Source organism: Pempheris klunzingeri, chromosome 4 (genome assembly GCF_042242105.1).
Source record: "Pempheris klunzingeri isolate RE-2024b chromosome 4, fPemKlu1.hap1, whole genome shotgun sequence".
In the NCBI taxonomy this organism is placed as follows: Eukaryota; Metazoa; Chordata; class Actinopteri; order Acropomatiformes; family Pempheridae; genus Pempheris; species Pempheris klunzingeri.
In genome coordinates, this window is record NC_092015.1 from 9,600,396 (window position 1) to 9,614,610 (window position 14,215).

General features: G+C 39.0%; 1 protein-coding gene across 1 annotated transcript in view; it reads right to left on the reverse strand.

Moving 5' to 3' along the window:
- The window catches only part of ncam1b (neural cell adhesion molecule 1b), a 68,169-nt gene that overhangs the window by 15,186 nt on the left and 38,768 nt on the right, over nt 1-14,215 (reverse strand). Inside the window, exons 9-13 of the mRNA XM_070828838.1 lie at nt 13,285-13,308; nt 5,787-5,816; nt 1,860-2,010; nt 1,447-1,634; nt 1,014-1,110 (exon numbers count right to left, since the gene is read on the reverse strand). Of these exons, the coding sequence (XP_070684939.1) occupies nt 1,014-1,110; nt 1,447-1,634; nt 1,860-2,010; nt 5,787-5,816; nt 13,285-13,308 (490 nt within the window). The remainder of the gene's footprint in view (nt 1-1,013; nt 1,111-1,446; nt 1,635-1,859; nt 2,011-5,786; nt 5,817-13,284; nt 13,309-14,215) is intronic.

The window sequence follows — 14,215 nt, forward strand, 5'->3', positions numbered from 1 at the left end:
CATTCAAATGCTCCTATGCTTCAACTACAAGCTGATCCCAAGTCATCCCTAAATGATGATAAAAGGACAGAGAAAACCACAGAAAATAGTCAGCTACTTTCTGGACCTTTAAAAACGCTAAGCTTTGGAGAGCTTCGTGATTACTCTATGTCCATAAATTTCATAGGGGAGGAAATCTCTGACCTGTAGGCTACACAATTAATTCCTCATGGATATTCACGTTAGTCAAGTTCAATGATCAGAACAACCACATTTTAGTTTGCCCATCATCGCACTCCCTATTTTCTAGAAAATGACACTAATAAAACCTGTGAGATTGGTCATGTCTAGTTGCAGTTCTGCACTGAACTCACGTCGATCCTTGAAATGAAAAAAGCACACCAGTGATTACTGTGGCCAAGCCTGTGTTCTGTTCTGAGGGAAGAATGTGGCATTTTCAATTCATTTACTTCAGATTGCGGCTTAAGAGTGGCATTATCTCTCTGCTCTCTATTCCATTTGTCTAATGTGTTAGTGAGTATACAGTCTATGGTATCAGCTGGTGGTGGGTCGAGGTTATAATGAAATGCTGTAACTTTGATAAATTGTCTTTTAATTCATGATACACGCATACTAAAACCGTAGGCGTGCAAAGTAATGTGTAATGTTTTACGGTGCAAGTTTTTAATTTCCTCAGAGCTGTTGAGTTTTTCTAAAACAACCAGAGGGAGGGAACATTAAATTATCTGATGCTGGTTGCATTGCATTGTCATCTAAATTTATCATCCATCCAAACAAACACTGCCCTGTGTAATCTCACACTGAGGTAGATGTTTTGGTCTAATGTGTTTTGAATAAGAGTGAAAAATATGTTCCTGAAGCCTAGAGCCAGAAAACGCTTTGCACATTGCTCAAAATCTAATTTAAGTGCTTCAATGAAATTCATTTATCACAAAAAATAAACATTCTAAGCATTTATAGAAAATGTTAATTCAAAAGAGAAAAGCACCATGAATCATGGACTCAGAACTGACCGGCCTGAATGAGGAGGAACTCCTTGGACTCGGTGCCCATCTCATTTGAAGCAGTGCAGTTATAGCTCCCAAAGTCATTTTCAGACTCCGGGGTTATCTGGAGGTAGGGGCGAAAAAAGGAAGCAAATATATGAAGGGCAGTGTACCAAAACAGATGAACAAACTTCAGTGTCAAACACTCTGAAGGTGACCTTTTTGTTTGTCCATTAGAGTAGCCTATTTTTATTTGTTGCTGTGAGCTTTCCAGCTACTGAATTATTCATCAGATTTTTTTTCCACAATGATGCTGAAAGAAAACCCTTCACTTGAAGTCTATGCTCATGAAATCTTGATGATGTGTATGTGTGTGTGCCCACTACCTGGAAGGTCCGTGTGTATATGTGCACAAATATTTCATGGACTGTAAATCGTGGTTTGACACGTGCGTGTTTACCTGAAGGTAGCTGGATGACGGAGTTCTGAAGATCTTAATGTTGGTGGTGTTTGAGTTGGGGAGCTGCAGTCCATCTCTCAGCCACACAATAGACACATCATTGGGATGAGCCTTGACCTCACAGCTGATATTGACAGCGTTTCCCTCCCACGTATACACCGCCACTGCACCATGGATTTTAGGGGCATCTAGTGAAAAAAAAAGGTATTTAATACAGACTTTGTGCCAAAACATTTTAGGTTTTACCAGTGAAAATAGTGCTTCTGAATGTAAGAGCTCAATGTGGTCAGGACATGCTTCTTTTGTTCAGTTAAAAAGGGTGGATGACTAACACAGCTGTTGTAATGCACTTCTACAACATGGTACTCATTTCGTAGGCCTAAACACTTATATTAAGGGAAGGAAATACTTACAGCGGACCTCCAGATATGCTGCCTGCTCATCCTCTCCAATGGCACTGCGGGCTGCACAGAGATACTGACCAGCATCTGTGTACTTTACATACTTCAAAGTGAGGGAGGACACACGAGCATCACTCCTCACGACTACATTTCCATCCAGACTCTAAATGGGAGCAGAAAATGGCTTGGTTTAGGCAAAACAACCCATTCACATCAGTAATTTCCATAGTCATACTGCACATTTACATCTAGAGTTCATTTCTGCAGAAAAGATGTGTGACCTGAAAAAGAAAAGCTTAAGATAGCCTGCCTTAAACAAGCAGAACAGACATTACTTTAATGAGAAAGGAACACTGCTCTGTGAGGCTGTGGAAACATAAGGGCGCAGTTGACAGTACAGGGGAGCTTATCAATAATTGATGACAGAAGGCACTAGAAACCATCTAGAGCTTTTCACACAGAGGGCTTACCAACTTGTGAAATACGCTGATGCATGACACTAGACAGCAGAGCATTACCTTACATGCCAAGCTTGCACTTTAATATTGAAGGCACTTGGGGCTTAGTGTCATTGCACACAATCATATTTTTTAGTAGAATAACATTCCAAGTTAATCACTTGTGGTGCTTTTTTAATCTAGTAGGTTGCAGTGCTCTCTGAACCCAAATTCGGCGCATGCCCCAGTTTCAGTGATGAAGGGCACATGCCAAGTCACATAGCATTTGAAACCAGGGAAATAACAACAGACAGCTGGCTAATGAGATGTGTAAATGACCTTCTTGCTCTCGAGATACCTGCTTTCATTAACTCGATATGCAGAGTTACAACATCCGACCATAAGTAGCTTCCTGACCTTCAGGGTCAACAACTCCATGTTGTTGTGGCTGCTGTTGTCATGTGACACTAAACTGTGCGTGTACGGTTTCAGACAGGCCACATCTCTCTTTTAAAAGAAACATTTTCAGCACCAGGATGTTATTAATTAATGCAGATTCTGAACTATGATCTAACATCGCTGAAAATGACGGTGAACCTCAATTTAATACTTTATTTAGGCTGCCAGTGTCATAGCAAATAACTGTCTGTTAACTGTCTTCCAAATGATTTTCCTCTGAACACAGTAGATATCAAACTCAGTAAATCTTAAGCTAATTCAAATTGTGTTGTTTATTTTATGGATTTCAGACACGCAAGTGTTTTCATATCCTATATATTTAGCTTTGATTTTTTTGTGAATTGTTCCTTTCACAAGGTGCTGCAGAACTGAACATCTAAGCTTCTCTACTGGTTGCTTTCATGGCTTTGATCCAAGCTGCAGGCAAAACAATAGTGCGGATGCTTTTACACATATTGAATTAGGGCCCAGTCTGGGCAGCCATGTAAGAGAAACCCTCGTTAGTTTATATTCAAATTCAATAGACAAAGCATGTCTGGGGCATTCATTATGCATAGCGGGTAGCAGGACCAGGGAGACACTTACATAACACACTACCCTTTTATTCTGACCTCTGTGCAGAAAGCATTCTCTCTCTACCCCTGTGGTACTGCTTCTGACTCCTGCATCTGTGCACCATACCACAGTATGTGCAACCATGTTAGTCAGTACGCCTCAGTATGGAGTGTCCGCTCATTTTGTGTCCCTGCTTTTTGCAGAATGCAGCATTAAAATGTCACCAAAGCCAGAACAACATATGGATAGTTCCTCAGGGGCTACAGGCACCGATTCCCTATATGGAGCCTGTAATGAATACTAGAGAAATTATGTGTTCACTGCAATTTAATACAGTGATTCATTGATGTTTTAAATTAATGGATTTTCATACACAATGCACCAGTGTGGACGTCTATTGAAAAAATTCTTGATCATTATTTATTGACTTTACTGCCTTTAAGATAAAATAAAATAAAAAAAGATGAGGAAAAAAATCTAAAATAAAGGGTTACACACATAAGCTCCTCTAATAAATCAAACCAAAATGACAGCAGAGCTCTCCAGCAGCTTCTATAGCTTTACCAGCAGAAGAGAGAGACACTGCTGGAACATCAGAGCATAAAATTGAGAATGCACCGAGGACATGTTTAACTCATGTCTCACCGAATCTTAACTGGCCCAGCATACAAATGCACCTTCCGCTGAATGTACCTTCCCCTGTCAAATGAACACTCATCTTCCTACGTGTTTGCAATAAACATGCTTCGCGTTCTCAGACTGCTCCGTGTTCACACTCCTCTCGTGTGCAGTTTATAATGGGATGTCTTGCAGAGAGACACACTGATCAATTCAGAGTGCAGGTAGACTTTAAAACCATATCATTATGTGGGAAAGTGAAAATTATTATTGCCTGATCCATTCATATAAACCAATGCACTCACCATCTGAAACTACAAATGTGCTGCAAATATGCTGCAGATACAACATTCAAATAAAATATGGTTCATATGATAAAGTAGCGAGGCAAAAAGGAACATGTGTTAGATTGTCTTTATGCTTCCTGAAGAGTTGAGTAACTGGGATACATTTTATACCATTTTTATGCAGTTAAATGAACCGCTTAATCCAGATGTTCAAAATGATGCTTTTTCACCCTTACTTTCTAGGTATAAGTGTATAACAAGCCTCAATAAAAAATAAAAAAAACTCCATAGCCACTACTTCAACAGCTTATTACAGCCGACACAAAAATGTGAGTGCCACCATGTGTAAACCACAGTTTTACACAAACCCAGTAATTACTGTCAGCATGTGCCTGATGAGAGAGGTTCTTCCTCACCTCCTGTAGTGAAGTGTGTGATCAGATTCTTCATTCTAAAGGGTTTGTTGTCACAGGTGTTATTAATGGATTCATGTCAGATGTCGATATTTCGTGACTGTTGGAAACAGTGAATGTAAAAAATACTTACTTTCTAAAACTACTACACAGAGGAGTAAAAGGAAAAAGACCAATATGATTGATGTGCAGAGCTCCCTGAAATGTAAAAATAAAATGGCAAAGCTATTTGAGGACCCAACCAGTCTATAAATACGTATTAATTTCCTGTCAAATGGTACAAAAGTATAAATAACAATGGCAACCCTAACATCTGATCTTGCAAGTGAAACGGTGACGGGCGGATGTCGGTGACAAGCTTCATAAGAGCAGAACTTTGTGTTCTCACGTAGACCAATAAGATGAATCTGTACCAGCTCTGTCCTCTAGTATGGTGCACTCAGCACTAATATTGGAGATGACAAAGTGGTAATTCTCACCAATTTTCTCACATATGTAAAATCCATATTCGATAGTGCAGTACGCTGAATAAAAGCTTATGTGGGCAGCTCTTTCCTTTGCCAATTTTCACTTTCATGCAGCAGCAGTCCTTGGCTCTGATACTCTGGGCTGCTGCGCAAAGACATCTTTTATTTTCTCTGGCATACGTATTCATTCATCTTTGGTACAACAAATTAGAACTACGGAAAACTATTTCCTAATGTCAAAAATACATGTCGAGGTTACAATCAAGAATTGACATCTGGAGATGTGCGTGGGAGCAAAGATCTGAGACAAGATCAGTGTTATTGCGAGAAAACAAATTGACAAATTGCAAATTGAACAGAATCAACATAAAATCAAGTATCTAGTATCAAGTAGTTATAAAAACGAACGTTTGAGCAGGGCAATGTCTTGCATTGCCTTATGTCCTTGCAGGCTAGGTTAAAGGTCTGAAAAAAACAGGCTGAAGGAAGCTGCTGCATGTTAGGTTTGTATGGAAACATGCAAAACAGAGACAAAGACAGGCAGACTTGCTCTGCTCTGTTGGTTTCTGCATTTCTCATGGTTTATACTCTCCCTGACCAGCATTTGATCGAGAATTTTGATCTGCATCCATCCAGAATTGAATTAGACTCCTCTGACGTGAAAGATGGATGGGTGTAGGAAAAAGTCATGCATTTAGAATACCTTGTGTTGCTCGGGCCGAGTCCATGATGCCTGTAGAGGACAGAGACACAACAACAAACAAAAGGTAGAGCAATTCTTAGAAAGCAATCCTTCTCCGGGCAAAGCTGGGTTGCTGCACATTGCATGCAAGTATTTAGTGTCCAGTTTATTTTCTGTACGTCCCAAGTCCCTCAGCTGAATGTCTGATTTTGCTGAATGTCTGCAGATACAATTAGAGATATGCTTTGCAGTTCCCTTCCACAGAGGCTCTACTATGTGGTAACAGGAGCTTTCTTTTAAAGGTGTATTTATGGGGGGGACGGTTATGTCGTTTTATTTCCTGTACTGGACACTGGAACACTGCTTCTAACCCCAAAACAAGTCTATTGGCATCATGATAGTGTAAATGCTTACAGATAAGAAGGTTATTGGTTTATCAGGTGGAGGCGACTCCATTACACTGCAACAACAGAGATATGTCGGCCTGTTTGGTAGAGGTGGTGCAGCAATTATCGACTCAAAATCCATTTTTGAGGCTTCAGGCAATAATGAGAATATAAAACCCAATAAATCTGAATTTACTCTGATCCTGTTGTCATCATTTGTGCTTTGAAAACACCTGTCCTACATCAAGAAAGACCAGTAAGTACCCTAGTCAGCAAGACACTCAACAACTCTTGCTGTGTTTCGCAATAAGCAATGAGGGTTTTAAAGAAGCAATTCTGCGGCAGCTCTTCCTACACCCCATGTGAGACCTGGAAATAAATCTTTGCCCACAGGTGGTCTGTGCTATGTTCAGCAATTTTGCAAGTCAGATGTTCTGCTCTGAATGTTAACACTGTTTGTACTGCAGTCTGTGATTGTGTTCAAACAGACAAAAATGTGTTTTGGATAAATTCAGAACTTCAAGTTTCATTTTTTTTTAAAAAAAAGGAGATGTTGGCACCGCTCCCTGTCAGTGGATATTTCTAAATCTACAGGCGCATTATCTTTAAAAATGTCATTTTCTGTATCGTAAGAACTGATTAAGCCCTAATTGTTATCTAAATGACATAATTTTGGTTACATTTATTCGTGAAAGTTATCATTAATTGCCTAATTTCAAGTAAGTATACAAAAGTGTACATTTTTACAAAGTAAAAGTAAACAATCATGTAGCATATCAGTAACAGCGCATTTGACTTCGTATCTAGGATCAACGAATGAATTCATTTAACATTTTCTCATGTTATTTAGAGTTACTGAGGAAATAAAGTCACATTTATCAAAATAAATGAGTGATGATTCTAATTATGTTGGTCATGTCTCCCACTCCAGTGAACACAGTAAAACACCCTGCTGAATGCAGAATTATTTTACATCAAGACACATAAACTCAAAACTCGGGACAACAAATACTTTGAACTGGACTAGATAACATGCTACGTCAAGTTAACTAACAATGACACTGAAAAGCCCAACTCCACAAGACAAAATGATTTTTGAAAAGCATGCTCTATGGATTTCATGATGCTGAGGAGAAAATGTTAAGCATGAGAATGGGATGTGATGGCCCATATAGTGAAAAAGTGCTGAAGCGTAACAAGCAAAATGATAAACAGCTATTTCATCAGGTGCAACAGCAAGTAAATGTCAAGTTAATGAAAGCAATCTGCTGGAATAATTGTAGGGCAAAACAGTGACTCAAACCATCAATGAATTCACATCTAAAATTGCCCCCTTTATTATCATTTCATAATCAATGCAGGTGGCTTATAAACAACACAAAGAACATATGGTGCGTTTTAATTCCAGTATCATTATATCACTGACAAACCTGTACAATGATTCATGATAAAACATTTATTGGACAAATCATATGCAAAGCTCACTGTACGGGTGCCATTTCACTATGCTCTGAAGAGCTTACTAAGTCCTCTACTGCCACCGTAAAACGCACTGCACACCCATACACCGTCATAAGCAGCAGTTGGCTGCATATCACCACACTGCTGTGAAAGAGCAGTAGCCCAATTAAAACACATAACCTAATAGTCTGGAACATCACCACCTCATCTGCGGCTCTGCTTCTGCAGTAAGTGAGCTGACAAGTATCGCTGTCATATCTGTGACAGGTGTTTGTTTAAGACAAAAGGACAATGAACAACAGCAGATGCGAGCGTGCAAAGCGGAAGACAGCAAAACACAATCACTTCTCCGAGCAAACGCGCAGAACACTATGGTGAGGGTTCCCTTGGGACTTATCATTTTTCCAGCCCATTGTTTTGCCTTCCATAGAGAATTATCCTTGCTCTTTGTTCGTGCATGAATCGTAATGTCAGCGTGAAGAGGGCAGAGAGAGAGAAGACATACTAACACAAATATCCTGAACACATAAATGTACAGAACCCTGGCAGTGTTTGGTTCACTCAGTGATGCCTGACTGAAATCGATGATTATGCCTATTGTCATTGTGTCATTAACTGGTGAGCCTCAAACTCCCTGTCTGTACATCACAGAAAACTGACTAGCATTTTAGTCAAGGCACCCTTACATCACCCCCAGTGCTGAGCTAGAAGGCGTGCTGTTGTAAATGAGTCGCCTTTTGTGTTTGGAGAAAACAATGCCTTCTCTGCATTGGCATGCAACGTTAAATGCATTCCTCTGTTTCACATGCTCTGCCTAAACTGCTGCCACACCGCATTAATTGCAAATTCTCTTAAAGCATCTTATTAACTATAAAATAATCATGCATTTCTATTTTCAGGTCTTTTATTTCTAATTGGCAATCTGGATGTTAGGCAGAACATTTCTAAAATGTAGATTTGTGTCCTGGAACAAAGTGCCATCACCCAATCAACTACAAACTAATGTGCTTTTAAGTTTTATAATTAGTCCCATTTCACTACAATTTTCCCTTTGTATAGTTCAAAACAGTCCTAGATAATTACATCTTGGAAACTCCGTGCATCAAGCAGAATGTTTAATATGTATTCAAATAAGCAAAAAATTCATTATGTAGATAATGTACAAAGCATGGATAAATACTTCATTTACATTTTCAGTTATTAAACAGACACACTTATCTAAAGCGACTCCAAGCCACTGCATTCAAAAGGACTGAAACAACCACACGCAAAGTGAATGAAAGTTTAAAAATAAATATATAAACACTTACATTTAATAGCTATATAAACAAAAATGAAGCTATCCCCTGATAAGTGCCAATTTGAATTTAGAACATAACTCAAAACAGGCATACACCCACAAGTGTACAACATTTTTTGAATATACCACCGCTTACCTATTGTAGGAAACAGTAATCTCCCTCAATCCTCACATTGTGCTCCCCTTTACTCAGTTATCAGACAATGCCTCTGTCAGCAGACAATGAAGATTTTGTGTAGCAGTTTATTCAGAATGAATTTGTTTCTCCCTGTGTTAACCTTTAAAACCCAACACCACAGTAAGAAAATCAACCAAAGCCAGACAAGATTTCCTTCAGCGTCCAACACACAATGAGCTTATCTGTCACAGAATGTCAGCTGTAACACAAACTGAAATACAGCATCTAAAAGTATTCGCCTACATTGATCTTTTGGTCAAAAATGATGCAGCAATTCAGCATCCTGAGCTTCAAAGACTGTCTCCACAAGCAGCTGCACTATAGTTCTCACATGAGAGGTGAGGATAGAATCATTAAAACATTAAGGTTGGCTCTCTTTTCTTTTTGTATTGCAGTATAGCAGTAGCTCTACTGAAAGGGTCTACTGTAAAGTAACTGAGGTTAAGAATTACAGCAAGTTTAAAGGTTAGTTTAAAGCTACCATTTGGAGTTTTTGACCACTAAACCATTGGCAGGAGTGTGTATCGTATCAGTCCACGCTTTTACGCTGGTCTACAGGTGGTGGCAACGCATTACCAAATTTATGGAAGTTCATATTGGACTTCAATAGTTGTAACCCACAGAACACAATCCACAAATGTGTACTATGATCCACAAAGATTTCACTATCCACAGGCATAGAGGGGATCATGTACTTGGTTGTTTGCGTGTGTGCACGTGTCCACAACTGATCTTGCAGACTACTGGACCAATCAGCCTAATATTTTCTGTGCACATTTATACCAGTATGCTGAACAAACTCTCAGTGTTGGGTTCATTCACAAGTTTTGAAAAACTTATTTTATTGACTGTTTCATACCATCATTGGCCGCTGATTCCTCACTCCTCTCAATCAGCCAGTAGGGGCCACAAGTGATCAACGACTGCCTCAGTTTGAGATCACACAGCAAAAGGCATTCGAGTAAAGACTAGCTAAAAGGCTAAAAACAAGGCTTAATGGCATCCACAGAAAAGTTTGTTTTGAAAGTCTTGTTTTGAACCAGGGCATCTGCAGATCAATTCTATACCTGATATGTTATGATCCACTTAAGTTATGCTCAATATAACATGAATAAATCTCTGTTTCTGTCATCTTCGCCACCATCTTGGCTGTAAATGAGCTGCAGTTAACAGCTGTTCTGTCAAAGTCTGTTCCCCCATCAGACAGTTTTTTCCACAGCAGTGCCGGTGACGTGAAGTGACCTGCAGTCTACTGAGTGCACGTCTAGTTTTATTGTGTTGTATAAAGTCATATTTCACTATCCACAAACATGTACTTTAAATTGTGTTGTGTGATCTCACATCCAAACATAAGGAACGATTTACAAATACGCATAAACACAAAGTGATTTTTTACATTTGTGCATCCTTTTGTACATGAGAAACTGGTTTTGCACATTTGTGGATCGTTTCCTATCAGGGGGGAAGACACAATTGCCACAATATTGCACACAAACACAGATTTTCTTTTTCCAATTCATACAACAGGACATCTGTATAAAAAAAATGTGGGGTGCAATAATTTGTTTCTCTTGGTACACATTTGTGGATTATAAATATTAAAATCCATGATACATGTGTTTATGAGTAAGTTATGCATATTTGCAAATTGCCCTGTATTTTTGTGGATATGACATGTTTCAATTTCACATAAAAATGATTTTTACTCTCACTCCCACTTGTTTTCTTTACAACTATTAAAGTCCAATAAAAACATCCATACAAATGCAGGAAAGAAGAAGACTGCAAGCACTGAATGTAAACAGAAACCTTGTGTACAAGACTAATCCACAGGGCACCTTAAATAAGCACTGAACAGATGTCTTTTTAGGGTTCCATAATTCTAGCTCTGAGGATGGAAGCAAAACAAAATAATATTAACAAGTACAAATGATTTCTGATGTTTAGGTACTGAGGCTTTTTTCAAAGTATCAACATTATTATTATTATTATTATTATTATTATTATTATGAGGACTAAGCATTGACCCATGAAAAGAAATTATCAGCCCTCACAAAAGGCAAAATCAACTATAAATTAAATGATCCACTGTATCAACTGCTACTGTAGTTTAATTACTTATCTTGCTCTTATCCTACTGTAGAGCAAAGATGAAGAAATGTTGCTTGTTTATAATGTTAAACAGAACATCACCATGTCTGTTCTTTATTGAGTAGCTAAAAAGAAAGTTTCAGGAAAACCCATTACACACTTCAGTTGTAACACATTACTCCAATAATACTCTTGTCTTATGCCCCTGAATTTCGTGTCTAACATTGAACAAAATGTCACCGATCTTTTCATGTCACACAGTTCTGTATAAAACGTATCTACTTGATGCATAATACTATTCAAACAAGAGATGAATGCGGCTGACCAACTAGTCACTAACAAGAAACACATTCAAGTGTACTGCTAATTAATTCTGTCTACTCATCACCACCGCTCCTCTAATATGGCACTTGACATCCTTTAAAGCTCAAAAACTGAATAGTGAATTAACAGCTGCATTTTTTTTTTCTTCAATTCACCATGTCCACCCCAAACGAATGTTGTTTCATTTGTCACAGCCATCCTGGATGATGAAATACAGCTGTTATGATGATTACAGATAGCATGACAGATGGACATCAGATGAAACAGAACAAGACACTTAAACAATTAGCAGCCGTTTCCGCAACCATTCATTAAAGCCCCGTAATGGAAGTAATTTCCTTTGCTGATAATCAGAACCATGAATGAAAAATCTACTCTTTCTATACTCTACGGTCATTCAGTGAGGCTGCTAATCATTTCTTTGAAGACAGCTCTGAAGATATGCTACAGATCATGAAGCGTACTGCAGACTAATAAAGTGCAAAAAACACTACCACCACAGCACAGCTGTGTGTCACATGACATGCGTCACGTGCCATGCCATGATGCTGCACGTCAACAGGACTACACGGTGCAGGGTGGGTGATGCATATTGTAGTAGCTTGTTGTTGTTTTTTTTTGTGAGGGAGTAACAAAAAGCCTCAGTGTGCTATTCAGTTTTTCAGCAACGGCTTGCAGAGTCTTCACACCTACAGTACCAGTACCAGCCAATGTCTTTTCTGACATACAATGGTGAGACTTTGGGATGAGATTAGAGCTGCCACTGTTACTTGAGTCATCTAATGGCTTTCTCTTCATCCATGACAGCTTCAAGACCACAAAAGATCTGTAGCAGCTGGGAGGTGTGCTCTGCAAAAGAAATGCAGCTTCTCAAGGGACACCTACTGTACACTGGATAATAGGACAGAGGTGTAAACTGTTACTGGGTGGTGCGTCCTTGTGTGCCTCGCCACTGTGGGTGTGTGGGTTTACAAAGAAAAAAATAGGCCTGTCGTGATGTGCATCATATGGTGGTAACGCGTTTTGCACTTGAAGTGACGCTCCACTCAAAACCTATTTTTGAATATCAAACACTCAGCCCTGGAGGCTTGACAGATGGCTAAAAAAAGTTTAGACTTCCATTTTCATAGGGGATAGTGGTTGTAGTCTGCTTGTCAGTTAAAATGGTTTCAAATAGTGGCCAGGTTTAGTTGGAAAAATGCCCATTAAACCTCTTCTTTGAGCATTCTCCACTTCTCCACTGGACACCTCTTCGATTGGGATGTTTCAAACACTAAACATTATCATTTATGCCTGCAGGGTGTGAGTGCTTGACACTCAAAAGATAGATTTTAAGTGGAGCACTTTAACCCTTGATTTCCAAATGACAAACATAAATGTTAGACTATCTACAGTATTATGGAGATGACAGACAGACTGAGCTGGGCTTGAATCCAGGCAACCTCATGCTGTGATGGAAAGATTGAAATGATCAGGCAACAGCGACACAGAAATGGTGTTTCCCTTTTATTACGCCATTAACTGAATTCTCATCTGATCTCGTGAGATAAGCTCTTCCTTCACAAGATCAGTGAAGTTTTCAGGCTATATTTGGGAAGCATGCAACAGTCAAATCAATTTCATGAACTCTGATGAGATCATTCCTTGGGGTTTTCAAGAAACAGCTGGGAAATTTTTGATAAACTGGGATTATTTGATTTCAGTGGGGGTTTTGTCAAATCTGGAGGCATACTTTGCAACAGTACTCCAGTACATTTCTGTGCCACACGGATTTCATACCTGATAGATCCTGTTTAGATGTGCCTGTAGGAAGAAAATGTAGTGCATGTAATGGACTGGCTCCAGAATTCCTCCGTGAACTACAGTATCTCTCCGAAGCATTTTCCCCCTCATTACTTCTCAACTGTAGCAAGACACCAAGACCTTGAAGAACCAGGATATGTGGGCAATAGATGTACAAGAATACCGATCAGGTATTCAATTTTTTGATGGTTTGCACATAATATTCTAAAAGATATTACCAAAAGGATATAGTATCAATGATGCAGTGCCAAAAAATAAAAGATGGCGGCAGAATATCCATAGATAAAGATTAGAAATTATGACATTTTGATATAAAAACTTTTCAATCACCAGCATGAGCAAAATAATGATAATGGTGATTGAAAAAGACAAATAAACACTTGATCATTCAAGTGCTCATTCTAGCGATCACTGTACAAGAGGAAGCAGACAAAGTTTAATTATTGCTTCTAATTGCATGCTTATTTTGGGAATGTTATAATTGGGTTTCTGATGCAGATTTTCTTGACATTTGGGAAAACTCAAGTCAAATCTGGGCGTACTCCACATTACTGGCTGAGATCCGCTGAGCTAATTAGATGAGATCCACTGGGCCACCTCGGCAGAGCTGCTAATTTAGGGGAAATAATCAATGGTACATAAACCTTGTTGAAGGTGTTTGGCAGTGAAACTGCAGAAGTACCCCACCTGCACATGATCAATATACCTCTTGAACTTGGGTAAAAGGTATTCAATTCCTCTCGCTGAGACACCGGCATCCTGCAGCTTTGTGTTTCTCCCTGCTGGTACTAGTCAATGTGTCCTTATTTCACATCATATACTACACAATAAGAAAGTTAGTGCACTAATGCACACCACGGGTAGAAACAGTAACTGCAATTTTATAAATACATCACCTATTTCCAAT